This window comes from Myotis daubentonii, chromosome 6 (assembly GCF_963259705.1).
Source record: "Myotis daubentonii chromosome 6, mMyoDau2.1, whole genome shotgun sequence".
NCBI classification, from domain to species: Eukaryota; Metazoa; Chordata; class Mammalia; order Chiroptera; family Vespertilionidae; genus Myotis; species Myotis daubentonii.
In genome coordinates this window covers 31,398,224-31,413,814 of record NC_081845.1, presented here as the reverse complement: position 1 = coordinate 31,413,814, position 15,591 = coordinate 31,398,224, and the positions used below count along the sequence as shown (strand labels likewise).

General features: G+C 41.0%; 1 protein-coding gene across 4 annotated transcripts in view; it reads right to left on the bottom strand.

Annotated features, from left to right (window-relative positions):
- The window catches only part of GRM1 (glutamate metabotropic receptor 1), a 323,483-nt gene extending 319,801 nt beyond the window's left edge, over positions 1–3,682 (bottom strand). For 3 of the 4 annotated variants that reach the window (XM_059700613.1, XM_059700615.1, XM_059700614.1), the window contains exons 1-2: positions 3,525–3,682; positions 1,075–2,100 (exon numbers count right to left, since the gene is read on the bottom strand). In XM_059700613.1, coding sequence (XP_059556596.1) covers positions 1,075–1,774 — 700 coding nt within the window. In that variant the 5' untranslated portion in view covers positions 1,775–2,100; positions 3,525–3,682. The remainder of the gene's footprint in view (positions 1–1,074; positions 2,101–3,524) is intronic. The other variant, XM_059700612.1, reaches the window with a different exon arrangement.
- Between the last annotated feature and the right edge of the window lie 11,909 nt (positions 3,683–15,591).

The window sequence follows — 15,591 nt, the reverse complement described above, 5'->3', positions numbered from 1 at the left end:
TATATTATGGAATATAAATGCAGCAATACTCTCTAGATTTTTTTCATATGCCAGCATATACATGTGAATTACCCTAGACATCAATGTATAACCAGGGTCTCATTTTCTGTCATACCTAGCAATGGAGTTAAGAGCAGATGACTAAAAAGTCTCACTTTATCCAAAAATTTATATAGGCTAAGATGAATAGAATAAAGAAAATCTTTATATAAAGAAGTTCTTTGAGAATTTATATCTGTAGGACTGTATAAATACCAAAATTTTAACCTCAGGTAATCTTATTTTATTTTTAAAAAGTCATTTTAAACCTGATATCTACTATCCTCTTAGTTGTAATTTATAATTGGTCTAACTTTAAATTCCAATGAGCAGCCATTGTTTAAAAGAAAAAGACTAGAAACCAAAACTCAAATTCAAGAGGTCATCAGTTGCTATTTCTCATAAAACATATAGACAATTTTAACATCTGTAGTGGGAAGAAAATAAAGAAGTGATTTAAATTATTCACTTTTCCTTTGTATCTACGGCAACCCAGAATTTAAAATCTAAGTATCTGATATACTGGGGGAGATGACCGCATAAATCCAGCACTCGCAGGGAAGTCTTGTGTCAGTACGAAGGGGCACATTAGGACAAAGAAGCACCTTGAGCTGTTCAAGACAAGATAAAGATTTCAGTACCTACTTAAGGGCCAGTGAATTTTCTGTCTAATTTCTCATACTGGATTATTCTGGGAAACCAGAGCCAGTCACTTAGGAGTGGGATGACACCTTGGGCAAGGAAGTCTACCAAACACCAACTTAGAAAATCTGTGGGACACTGTCCATGGGGAGTTTGGCATCTTTTATGCTCCTACTATCCCTAGGAACACATGGGACACAGCTTGCCTACACTACATTTATACCAGAAGAGGGATTAAAGGCAATGCCTGGGTGGACCTGTGTGCTAAGAAGGGCAAAGTTTGTTCCCCACAGAGCTGGAAAAAACAACAGGAAAGAGACTATGGTCCCAAGCACACATCATGCAACGCCCTGGCTTTCTCGGCACCTTTCTTTCCCCCAGTGCAATGCCTACCTTCCGTGTGGACTGCAGAGACATAGGTCCAATTGTAACGCTTGACTATATCAAGCATCGCCCTTGCCTGCAAGGTGTCAGAAGGGACAACCCTCAGGAAGTATTTGTACAAAGTTTTGTCACTCAGGTCGATACTCGTGGCGGAATATGCAATCTGGGGGATGTCGAAGAGCTGGAGCAGGTTCTGTACTTGAATGGCTACGGAGCTGGAGCCCGGGCCGATTACGCCCGCAATGGGCTTCTTAGTCCTGCCTGGGGGGAGGGGCTGCCCATCCGGCAGGCACCGGTTGAGTCCATCCTTCTCATCTCGAATGGAAATCAGGGAGTCCCTGATGAACTCAATGCTCTGCTCCAGAGCCACGGAGGAGTGCCAGCAGGAGTCCCGGATCTCGCTGCCCAGCGTGATGTTGGGCAGGAGGACCGGGTCTGCGTTGATCTTATCCAAGGTGTGGAACATCGCCTCCACCCTCTGGATGCCGTACTGCTCCCGGATCTCCCCGCACTTCCTCTCCGGCACCTTTTCGGCTGGAGGCTGGTGGTGGACTGAGAAAAGGGCCCCGATGATGACATCTCCGTCCATTCTGGCCACCGAGCGCTGAGATGAGGCTCCCGCCAGCAACACTTTCCTGCCAGGGCTTCTGGGCAGAAGGGACATCTCCCAAAAGATCGCTGGGAAGAAAACCAACAGGAGCCGGACCATGGTGACGAGGACGCCGTCCACAGCCGGCCAGCCACGTTCCCACGCTGGTCCCGCAGCCGGCTCTGGGCGCGCACCGCGGGGATGCCCCACGCCTGCCTCTCCCGGCTCGGTCCCGGTAGCCAACCCCGCTCTTCCAGCGTTTTCGCCGCCTGCACCACAGCCTCCTTCCCCTCCGCCTCCCGCTCCTTGTCCTCCAGGACCACCTCCGCTCCCAGGGGGCGTTTCTAGGCGGATTCGAGTGCCCTTTCTTCACCGGTGCACCAAGGTAAAAGGATCAAGGGGACAGTGGGCGTCGTGGTGGCAGCCAGCGGTGAGCTGAAAGCTGTCTACAAGAAAGAAAGAAAATCAAAGCTCAGTTATCACATGTGCCAAACTCAGGGGTCAGCGATGGTAATAGCTGCCCAGTCCAATTCATCTCAGCACATCACGATATCGGCTGGAGGGACAGCTTGGGAGGCAGCTCTGGTCCAAGCGGAAGGTGATGTGTCTGGTCCCAGGCTGCCCTCATCATCCGGAGAGACGCAGAGAGCCCCGCCGACCCGCCCCCTCCTCCAGCCACAAGTCTCTCCGGGTCCTCAAACACTCAATATGCTCACTGATTTGAGGGGGAGGGGAGAGAACTGGGAGGAGAAGCTAGATCTTTCATCGTCAGCGAACTTTCAGGATTTGAAAAGATCAACTTTTTCGCAGAAGAAATTTGGAAACTCTTTCATTAAGAACGTGGAGGCGCTAACAAGGAAGGCACCTTTCACTTTAGTGAGGGGTTGAAGAGACACTAACGTACAACCCAAGTAGTAAATATAAATGTACCAGCTTGAGGAAATCCATGTTAGTTACTAAGGCAATGCCTGGTAAAGTCTGCACGTCGGAGTTTGGTACGTCCCCTCCCCGCCTCCCCACACCCCCGCCCAAGAAGTCAGGCTTACAGTAGATGCTCGGGGAGAAAGGGTGCACATGAGGTGACTTGTTTCCTGCGATGGGGGGTGGAGGGAGGGGGTGGAAGGGCCCCTGCACTCGCCTAAATGGGGACCTTTGGTTGTGCATACTTTGCTAGAAAGGGAACAGAGCGAGCGTCAAGGTTGCTGTCGCGGTTGCAAGCCCAGCCCTGCCGCCTTCAGTACCCTGGACAGCGCTCGCTCCAGGTACCCAGACATTCCGCTGGCAGAGCCTGGAGCGATCAGCCAGTTGCTGCTATTCTTTGACAGCCCACCACCCCCGCCCCCGACTTCGCTCTTCCAACCACCACCCCCACTGCATTCTTCACACACACACACACACACACACACACACACACACACACACACACACCCCTCCCCTCGCCTCCTCACCACCCTTCAGTCCTCATTCTCTTCCTTCTGCCATCAGTGCTCTTGCAAGCATATTCAAACCCGGCCGCTTACGGAGGGGGGGGGGGGGGGGGGCGGTGTAGAAGCGCCAAATTCCAGCCGCTCCTGGGGCTGAAGTTGGCTCCCTCTCTCGTCCCTGCCTGGCTTCCTTTCTCAAGGTGAGAGTCGGAGAAGAAAGGAGCTAAAGGAGCATGTGGGGTGAGGCAGGCAAAAGGAGGAAGACAACCCAGGCATCCATGGGTTCCAGTACTTCCCGGGATGTAGGACTAAAATAAATAAGCGAGGGTGCCCCTGGGACCAGGAGGAAAATCCCATAGATTGGGACTGTCTGCCACTGGGATGGGTTTCACCGCCGGGAGGTTTCTGCTCACCTGGGTCGGCTTGGAGAATTTTGGACTTGAGACGTACCTGAGTCCGGGTAGACAGCGCTATGGTCCCCAGGTCAGAGGACCGCCGCCACGCGCGGTTAGCAGACACCTCAGCTCTAATCCAGACGGCGCAAGGATGCGATCTGGGCTGTACACTAGTGCCCTCTTTCTTCAGCACTATTTTACCGCAAGGAAAAAAAGAGGGAGGGGGAAGGAAAAAAATTAAAAAACAGGTCACCCAAGGCTTGTCTATAATCTCATGCATAAAAATCAGTCGTTTAATGGAGGGGGGGGGGTTGCCAGGGAGAAGTGGGGAATATTAATTCCTTTACTACAATAGGGTTCTTAAACAGCTGCTAGATATATGCAACGTCAGATCTGGGGAACCACTAAGACTGATTTAGGTGGATATTCCTTCTATGTATTTCAAGGACGCAAATGCATTTTCTCCCCCTGGAAGTAAAGACCCTTCTGAAGGAAGCAGAGTAAATACCCGTGGAGACATCTAGAGAAAGGCTCTATTAGAAGGTTTCAAGGGGGAGGGGTAGAGGCTGCATGGGGTGGGAGTGAGGGGAGAAGGGGGGATGCACACTATGATCAAGGTAAGCCAAAGGAAGACAGGCAACCCGTGGCTACATTTTCCAGGTCAAGATGTAACTAAATTGAGAATGAAAGTCAGGTCACATGAAAACACTGGAGTGTAAAACACTTATCCAAAATCCTCCCAGGCTGCCATCACCCTCCCGACAGGTCTACAGTGTTGCTTCTTGCAGTGCGAAAAGTGGAAGTTAAATCACATTCCTCTGGGAACGTGTTGGCTGAGCAGAATGCGGCCCAGCTTCTTCGGGAGGGGGGCAGGGGGGAGACAAGTGACAGTGTGCCTTTCCACTCTTGCTCAACGCTTTCTATTTTTGTCATCTGTAGAGAAGAGAGATCGGCTTATGTGTGTCCCTTTATAGTCACCTTGTCCATGTCATCATTATTCTATGGAATGATACCATGTCAGCCTGGAGGGGACAACCACATGAGATAGTTTTGAATCCCCTTTAGTAAGTTCCATGAAACTTAGCAAAGGAAACAATGTCTCCAGTCAAGAACAGAAGCTAATTCTGTTCTGGTTCTGGTCTTTTTCACCCCCATACAGTCTGTCAGATTTCCTGGATTTTTTTTTCCTTTTCCATTAATAATGCACCAAACCGGGTACACATCCTTTAGTCCTAAAACATCTCAGTTCTGGAAGTAACCATAGGTTTGAGGAAAATAGAAGGTATGACCTTTGACTTCCATTTTAATAATACTATTAATGCATTGAACCAGGTACATGCACATTAGTCCTAAAACATCTCAGTTCTGGAAGTAACCATAGGTTAACTTGAGGAAAATAGAAGGTAAGCTTCTGTCTTCACGCACAGGGTAAAATGGTTCTCTGCTGGTATCCTAAGGAAGAGGTATGCTCTAAGAGCAACTCACAAGTGTTCACAGTGCCCCATCTCATTCCTTTATTAGCCATTTAACTTCCATTTTTGATAATACTATTCTAGTAAGATAAGCCCTAAATATTATTTTCTTGGCATATTTCATAGGCATAATGTACAAAGATTTCTGTGCATACATAGACCATTAAATATTATTTTTAGGATTAAAGAATGTAATGTCTCTGCAATCTACATTTAGCTTTAATGTGTACTCCTTAAAACTGAATATTTTTAATATATCACATTGGCATAATTTAGAAAAGATTCATCTACTGACAGAATAATTAAATGTTCCAATTTATTTGTTCTCAAAACAGTCCAAGTAAAAACTACACATTCAAGCTGGCTGAAACAATTTTAAAGAGAATGAACTTGGGTGTCATGACAGAAGATATATGCATAAATTATATATTGCAGGTATTATGAAAAATTAATTTCAAATGCATCAATTTGAAATTACCAATTAAATTTATTGATAACTATGTCCGACAAAACTTTAAAAGTCAACAAAGATAAAAGTAAGGCACAAAGAAGGCATTGAGAAAGGAGAAGACAAAATCATTTAAATATGTTTTATCTTTCTGGAAATTAAGACTCTATCAAGACAAGCAGTATGCAATACATACGCAGACTAGATCTAAGGGAAACGTCTATTACTAGGATTGAAGGGAATTGCTAAAAGGATGAATTACATACAAATTAACAAATACGGTTCAATACACCATTCTATAAAAGTTCAAAGAATGTTAAAAGTGCATAAGCTCAGAGGTACTACCAGTATAAATCTGCGATGGGAGGGTAGTATATTACATTCAATATGTGATTTGTAACAGGGTAAAAGGTGTTAAGAGTATTTTGGTTTGGGAAATCCATTTAAAACAAAATATAATGAAGATTAAGCAAAAGAATACCAACATGTTTTCTCAAGATAACAATTTCAATTTGCTGCTGTAGCCGTGGCCAGTTTGGTTCAGTGGATAGAGTGTGGCCTGAGGATCCCAGGTTTGATTCCAGTTAAGGGCTTATACCTGGGTTGCAGGCTTGATCCCTGGCCCTGGTCTGGCACCTGCGGGAGGCAACTGGTTGATGTGTCTCTCTCACATCAATGTTTCTCTCTCTCTGTCTCTCCCCCTTCTTTCCACTCTTTCTAAAAAAATCAATGGAAAAATACCCTCAGGTGAGGATTAACAAAAAAATATAAAATAGCCCTGACCGGTTTGGCTCAGTGGATAGAGCGTCGGCTTGCGGACTGAAGGGTCCTAGGTTCGATTCCAGTCAAGGGCATGTACCTTGGTTGCGGGCACATCCCCAGTGGAGGGTGTGCAGGAGGCAGCTGATCGATGTTTCTCTCTCATCAATGCTTCTAGCTCTCTATCCCTCTCCCTTCCTCTCTGTAAAAATCAATTATAGATTAGCTAGATATAGATATAGATATAGATATAGATATAGATATAGATATAGATATAGATAGATATAGATATATAGATACAGATATAGGTATAGGTATAGGTATATATATATATATAAATAAATGTGCTGCTGTAACAATGAAGGCAACAAAATGTCCATCATCCTTATATGGTCATAAAACAAATATTACCTGTAAATAAAATTGTCATCACTCTCCTTAGAAATGTTTGCACAATTCTCATTGCTCTTCATCATAAAGGACCTCACAGAGAAACTAGTTTAGATTATAAATGAGCAAAAGGATGTAAAATTTTCCACATAAAATCGGTTGAAGATTTATAGTCTTCTAATGAGAAAGGTAAGACATGATTGAGAATAAGATTTTTAAAAAGGAAGAAAGAAATGGATAGTCCAGCTGGTATTGCTCAGTGGTAGGGCACCAACCTATGAACCAAGAGGTCACAGTTATATTCCCAGTCAGGGCATATGCCTTGGTTGCGGGCTTGATACCCAGTGTGGGACATGCAGGAGGCAGCCAACCAATGATTCTCTCTCATCACTGATGTTTCTATCTCTCTCCCTTCCTATCTGAAATAAATAAAAAATATTTTGAAAAAATAAATGGAAAAGCTAAACACATATTCAAAATTTTAGTGTACTCTATGAGGTATTATGAAAAGAAAAGTTTACACAGCAATTGAAATATGGAAGTGAAGTATACACAAGAGGTAAAAACTCATTAATGAAGAGGTATTACTGACTGAAAATAGAAATGGGATCAAAGAAGGTCTTTGAAAAAATTGATTTGTAGAAATTGATATGTAATGTATCACTAATGAATGTTCAAGGTAGATCAATGTCATGGCAAATGAATAACATGCTTTTCCATAAAATACTATGCTCTATGGACAATTTATTTAACCTAGTTTGATATTTGTTGCATTCTTATTTTTAATTCATGGGTTCAGTAAAATAATTTAGGCCCCAGTAAGAAATTTTAGTTTATTTATCCAATTTGCTATCTACATTGCTTAAATCAAGAGGGAAATTGCCATATCCTTCATTGGACTTTATGCTCTGAAACAAAGGCAACAAAAAATGTAAAATAAAAACTCTTATTTTTTTAAATCTTTATTGTTGAAAGTATTACATATGTACCTTTTGTCCTCCATTGACCTCTTCTAGCCCACCCTGCCCCCACCCCATGCCTTCACCACCCTATTGTCTGTGTCCAGGGGTTATGCATATATGCATACAAGTCCTTTGGTTGATCTCTTCCCACTCATCCACCCTCCCCCGCCTTCCCTGTGAGATTCCACAGTCTGTTCCATGCTTCTATGTCTCTGGGTCTATTTTGTTCATCAGTTTACTTTGTTCATTAGATTCCACATATGAGTGAGATCATATACTTGCCTTTCTCTGACTGGCTTATTTAACTTAATACTCTCCACTGCTATCTCAAAGGGTTAAAATATTCTTTTTCACTTCTGCATAGTATTCCACGGTGTAAATGTACCATGGCTTTTTTATCCACTCATCTACTGATGGGCACTTGGGCTGCTTCCAGATCTTAGCTATTGTAAATTGTGCTGCTATGAACATAGGGGTTCATACTTTCTTTCTGATCAGTGTTTCAGATTTCTTAGGATATATTCCTAGAAGTGGAATCACTGGGTCAAATGGGAGTTCTTTTTAATTTTTTTAGGAAATTCCATACTGTTTTTCATAACGGCTGCACCAGTATGCATTCTCACCAACAGTGTATTAGGGTTTCCTTTCTCCACATCCTCGCCAGGACTTGTCATTTGTTGATTTGTTGATGGTAGCCATTCTGACGGGTGTAAAGTGATACCTCATTGTCATTTTAATTTGCATCCCTCTGATGATCAGTGACTGAGCATTTTTTCATACGTCTCTTGGCCATCTGCATGTCTCCTTTGTAGAAGGTCTATTTAGATCCTTTGCCCATTTTTTAATTGGATTTTTGTCTTCCTTTTGTTAAGTTTATGAGTTCATTATATAGGTTGGTTATTAAACCTTTATCAGATGTATCATTCCAAATATGTTCTCCCATACAGTGGGCTCCCTTTTTATTTTGTTGATGTGTTTTTTTGCTGTGCAGAAACTATTTTTATGTAGTCCCATTTGTTTATTTTCTCCTTTGTTTCCTTTGCCTTAGGAGATGTATGCATAAACATATGGCCACTAGAGATGTCTGAGATTTTGCTGCCTATGGCTTCTTTTAGGATTTTTATGGTTTCATGATTTACATTTGAGTCTTTTACCCATTTGAGTTTATTCTTGTATATGGTGTAAGTTGGTGGTCTAGTTTAATTTCTTTGCATGTATCTGTCCAATTTTTCCACACCATTATTAAAGAGACTGTCTTGACTCCATTGTATGTTCCCGCCTCCTGTGAAAATATTAATTGAGCATAATGGTTTGGGTCAATTTCTGGGGTCTTTATTCTGTCCCACTGATATATATGCCTGTTTTTGTGCCAGTACCAGGCTGTTTTAATTACAGTAGCTTTGTAGTGTAACTTGGTATCTGGTATTGTGATCCCTCCAACTTTGTTCTTCTTTCTCAAGATTGCTGCAGCTATTTAGGGTCTTTTTTGGTTCCATATAAATTGAAAGACAAAAATCACATGATCATATCAATAATGCAGAAAAAGCATTTAACAAGTACAACACCCATTAATGGTAAAACTTTCAGCAAAGTGGGAATAGAGGAATCATACCTCAACAAAATAAAGGGCAAAAATGACAAACCCTAAGCCAACATCATACTCAATGGGGAAAAACTAAAACCATTTCCCTTAAGAACAGGAATAAGACAGGGATGTCTGTTTTCACCACTCTTATTCAACACTAGAGGCCCAGTGCATGAAATTCCTGCAAGAGTAGGCTTTCCTTCCCCCCACTGCCGGCACCAGCTTCCCTCTGGCACCCAGAACTCAGGCTTCCCTCACAGTCCTGGCTTCGTCGGGAAGGTTGTCTGGAAGGACATCCAGTCTAATTAGCATATTATGCTTTTATTATTATAGATAGCACTGGAAGTGGTAGCTATAGTAATCAGACAAGAAGAAGAAATAAAAGGCATCCAAATTGGAAAGGAGGAAGCAAAACTCTCATTATTTGCAGATGACATGATATTGTACATAGAAAACCCTAAAGACTCTATCAAAAAACTGCTACATTTAATAAATTAATAAGGCAATGTAGCAGGATACAAAATCAACAGCCAGAAATCAATGGGATTTTTATACACTAATAATGAAATCTCAGAAAGAGAAACTAGACAAACAATCCCATTTATCATTGCAACAAAAGAAAATTAAGATACTTAGGAATAAAATTAACCAAGGAGGTAAAAGACTTGTACTTGGAAAACTATAGTTTGTTGAAAAAAGAACTATAGGAAGATATAAACAAGTGGAAGAATATAGCATGTTCATGAATTGGTAGAATTAACATCATTAAAATGTCCATACTACCCAAAGCAATCTACAGATTCAATGCAAGCCCCATTACAATACCAATGGCATATTTCACAGATCTAGAACAAAAGCTCTTCATTTTAGATACTCAAACATTTTTTATAAAACATGGTTGATTAGCAAAGCAAACCAAATGTTTTAAAAGAAAAAAAAGTCAAATTTAATTTTTGACTTCATTAAAATTAGACTATAAGCATATATGCAGAGATAGACCCAAAAGCATCAGATTCCATAAGCAACTAGAACTTATTAATGCCTCTGTGGATTCATATAGATGGACTGGAAAACACATTTGGCCACATACTGTTCTGCCACAACTGTCCAAACTTTTATTTTTATTTTTTTAAATATATATTTATTGATTTCAGAGAGGAAAGAAGTAGGAGAGAGAGAGATAGAAACATCAATGATGAGAGAGAATAATTGATTGGCTGCCTCCTGCACACCCCACACTAGGGACCAAGCTCCCAACCCGGGCATGTGCTCCAACCTGGAATCAAACCATGACTTCTTGGTTCATAGGTCAACACTCAATCACTGAGCCACACTGGATGGGCCAAATTTTTATTTTTAAAGTATTAAAATACAATTGAGGAGAATGTAGCAAAAACAATTATTTTGAAAGCATAGTGAAGGCCACAATTACTGTCTGTTTTACCACCTGCTGTACCCAGTGTCTCAAACAGTGTCTGGTTTATGACAAGTGCTAAAATATTTGTTGAATAAATGAATGGATACATTCTTTCTGAACATTAAAAATAGCATTTTTAATGCACTTTTTTAACTTTATTTTTATTCTTCAAATTATTGCAGATGTCCCATACCCTTCCCACCTTGCGCACCTCCAACCAACCCTTACTCCCCATCCCTCTGACCATCACCCGACTATTGTCTATGTCCATGGGCTATGCATATATGTTCTTTGGATAATCCCTTCACCTTCTTTCATCCAACTCCCCTCACCCCAATATCTGTCAGTCTGTTCTATGTATCATGTCTCTGATTCTATTTTGTTCATTTTATTTTGTTCATTAAATTCCACATATAAGTGAGATCATATGGTATTTTTCTTCCTCTGACTAGCCTATTTCACTTAGCATAATAATCTCCAGGTCCATCCATGCTGTTACAAAAAGTAAGAGTTCCTTCTTTTTTACAGTTGTATAGTATTCTATTGTATAAATGTACTATAGCTTTTTTTATCCACTCCTCTCCTGATGGGCACTTGGGCTAAGAAAATCAAAGCCAAGTAGTTTAAAGATAAGTATCATATGATCTCACTTATTTGTGGAATCTAATGAACAAAATGAATTGACCAACAAAGTAAGACCTAAAGCTTAGAGGCACAGAACAGACTGACATACCTTGATGTGGGATTGGGGGGATGAGAAGACATAAACCAAAGAACTTAAATATTATATGCATAGCCCATGAACACAGGCAATAGGGTAGTGAGTAGAAGCTGGGAGTGGGAGGGTGAAAGGAGGGGGGAGTGGGAGATATCTGTAATACTACCAACAATAAAAAACTTAAAAAGACATTTCAAATTTTTTCACATAATGTAGGGATATTAATTATTTTGCAACTGTTTCTCAAGTGCAAGTAACTAAACTAGTTAATATTAAACTATTTAGAAACATATGTATACTATAAACTTTACTACACTTAAAGTATTTAAATTTGTTCCAAATGTTATGAAACCATTTTCATTACTGTGTTCACCAACAGCAAATAAAACTTTACAAAGGTAAAAAGAAGCTAATACATAAATGAAAACTAACCATTATCCAATGTATGGCTATATTATTTGGAAAAAAATATGAAAAGACTTTCAGAATCATCATATGAGATGCATAAAATGGACATATTATCCTAGTCAATAAATAGGAAATCTGAGGCACCAAGAATCTGTTCCTTGCCTGAGCTTAAGGAACAAATTAGGGGCACTGCCACATTACACTACCTTTATTCCAAATTTATAGAAACCACATATGAACTGAGCTGTGTTAGTTTTCATTTTTTTCTTAAGCTTTGAACTGATGCTCTCTCATCAGAAAATACTTCAGTAATAAAGAACATGAATTTGCAATCCTCTCCTTTTGGCCTTTCATCTGTTGAGGGCATGTGCTTTACAGGTGATTGTTCTATTTGCTTAAAATAACCATCTTTTATAACAGTTCTAATAATGGCAGTAACCTACTTGCACAGTCTCATAGTCAACTTTTAAACAATTAAGCAGAAAAAAGTATCTAAATTTTCAGATCTAATAAAAGCTTTCATTAGAAAATGATTATCTTACTACAGTTTCACCTACACACACAAAATAAATTCTTGTTCCTGTTTAAACAGCAATATATTGCCTCACTGTAACAAAAAATAAAATAATTAATTAGAAAAATAAATAAAAATTTTCCATTGACCCTAGATTATTTTCAACTCCATCTGCATCTCTCTCCACTCAACCAAATCTCAGAAAGAAACTCTACACTAGATGACCACTTCTCTTCCCCTCTTCAACCTACTGCAAGCAAGTTCCCCCTTTATCGCTACTTAAACTCCTCAAGCAAAAGTCACCAATGATTGCCGAAAATATTCATGAGATCTTTCTAGATCTCTGCTTGTTTAATTTCTCTCCAGTGTTTAAGTGCTAACTGCTCCCCAATGTTAAAACTCCCTTGGCATATGGTTTCTGTGACTTTATGCTTTCTAGGTTTCCCAACTTACCACTCAGCCCATGTATTCTCAGTCTCCTTTTCAGCTCTTTCTCCAGACCAGACATTTCCTCTAGCCCGTTTCTCATGTAGTCATTCTTTTACTCATTCAAATAATCTAAATCAAGTGACCCTTGTAAGCATATCTAAACACAAGCATCTGAAAATCAACAAGACCCAAACAGAAATCACTTTTTTTCCAAATTGTACCTACTGATGTACTTATCTCTATAAAAGTCACTACAGATTGCTCCCTCCTCTCCATTCCTCTGAGTACTGTTTTAGTCCATACCATATCTGAGCTCACCAGCTGCAATGGTGTTCTAACGGTCTCTCTGTCTCCAGAGTCTTCCCATTCATTCCATCCTTCACAGCATGACTAGAATCATCTAAGACACAAATTTGACCATTCATTTCCTTGATTAAAATCATTCTGTGCCCTCTATATTTTGCTAATAGAATAAATTTTAAATGCCTTATCAAGGTATTAAACATTCCCCATAATGAAACTCTTGCTAATCCCCCATTTAACTTTACTTCCTGCTCTTCCCTCACCACTTTTTCACTTTTGTTTTTCATTCTGCCTATGTCCAACAGTCTGCAATGTCTTCAAATAATCCAGTCTGCTTTACATCTCCTGGCCCTCACACTTAAAGGTTCATTTTACTGAAGATACCTTATCTTCTTGTCTAGGAACACACCCATTAATCTTCAATATTCAATTATTCTTTCCTCTATGAGACAATTTTTTATCCATCCTAACAAATAGTTTTTCATTTGCTCATATTGTGCCCTCACAATAATTTTCACTTCTATCATAGCACATATAAAAGTTTATTACATAATTTTTAACATATGTCTATCTTTTCTAACTAGTGACAAAATTGACAAGGACGCTTCCTCATTCAACTTGCAAAGTGTTTGACACACAATTTTATAAAGCATTTACTGAACAGAATTTATCGTATGAAAGCTAAAAAAAAGGATTCCTACATGTGACATATTTATCCAAAGAAATAAATATCTAATTATATACATTCAAGTACCAAAGCAGGTGTAAGGGGATATTTTAGAGATGGAGGAGTGGAGAGTTGATTTCTGTATTCTTTAATTATTCTTACATTGCTAATGCTCCTATTGTGTCTGCCTAGGCTACATCTGCTTCATGGACTTCATATTTTTTCTCTCATTATGTATATTAGCAAAGGTAGCAGAGAAGTCAATTCTGTGCAGAAATTGGCCTCTATTTTTATCTCTTCTGTGCATTATTTAAAACCTCATTCAAAATAGCAAAGTTTCCTATAATTTTCAGGCAGGGTCTCTACCAAGCAATAGCATTTACATTCAAAATGTGGGTGATGAATATTTTTCTATGAGACTTGATCCCACAGTAGCATGGCACTCATGTCTCTCCAAGAAATGGAAGGACATTAAGTTATAAGAGAAGTTTAAACTAAGTTAGGAAACCTGTCTAGATTGATATTTTGATACCTGCCACAGATTATTTTATTTATTTTTATTAAATTTATTGGAGTGACATTGGTTAATAAGACTCTATAGGAGAGAGGAGAAACTAAGATGGCAGCATAGATAAACACCGGGAAATTGTCGCCTCACACAACAATTGAAGAATGCCGCAAGGGTCAGAGCAAACATCGTCCAGAACAACAGGAAGGCTGGCTGAGTGTAATTTCTACAACTAGAAGAAAAGAGGGGCACGCTGAGAGCCAGCGGAGCTGCGGAGGTGAAGTGCAGAGGTACTGCGGCTCGCGCGCGCGGAAAGGGGGTGGCGCCTGAGGATGCGGCTGTCTTTTTGAATCACAAGCTCCCGACTGCTCTGAACTCCGCTTTCAGCGGGTCTCTGGGGACCCAGGGCTCATACGGGGAGAGGCTGGTCTGTCAGGCGGCAGCGGGCGAACTTGAGGGCGGCTTTCCCTCAGAGGTGCTTGCAGCCGTTACCGGGACACTGAGACGCGGGACTCCAGGCGCGGAGAATCACCATAGCTGCTTTCACCGCCCTTTGACTCCCTGAGACCCCGCCCCACCCAGGCTGCGGCAGAGGCTTTTGCATGTGAATGTACCTAACTACAGCCCAGCCAGGCAGACCCGGAACTTCCAAGAGAAGGCCCAAGGCCCTGCAGCGGCTTGCATTGCTTCACAGCTGAGCCTCTTCGTGGCTCCTGCTGTGTGGCCTCAGGCAGGGGCTGAATTAGCACCTCCTTAGATCCAGGAGCCACTGTACCCAGTGGTCAGAGGGGGACCATTCTCCCACTTCAGACACAGCTGATTCCCACAGCCAATTGGCCTGGAGGTCAATTCCTCCCAGTGATCCTACAACAACCAAGGCACCAAGAGTGCACCAAGAGTGTCTACCCCAGGTAACTGGGGAGGCTGAGCCACTGGGCCCTACAGGACACCTGGCACGCAGGGCCACTCTATCAACACAGGGACGCAGCCAAAATGTGGAGACAAAGAAAAAGGTCACAAATGGCAGAAACGGAGGAAAGCAAACGACTGGATATAGAGTTCAAGGCCACGTTTATAAGGTTTTTCAAGAATTTTATGGAAACCGCCGATAAATTTAATGAATCCCTCAAGGAGTATAGTGAGACCATGGAGGACATGAAAAAGGACCAACTAGAAATTAAGCATACACTGACTGAAATAAAGAATAATTTACAGAGATCCAACAGCAGACAAGAGGATCCCAAGAATCAAGTCAAAGATTTGAAATACAAAGAAACAAAAAATACCCAACCAAAAAAGAAAAAAGAAAAGAGATTCAAAAAATATGAAGATAGTGTAAGGAACCTCTGGGACAACTTCAAGCGTACCAACATCAGAATTATAGGGGTACCAGAAGGAGAGAGAGGGCAAGATATTGAAAACCTTTTTGAAGAAATAATGACAGAAAACTTCCCCTACCGGGTGAAAGAAATGGACTTACAAGTCCAGGAAGCGCAGAGAACCCCAAACAAAAGGAATCCAAAGAGGACCACACCAAG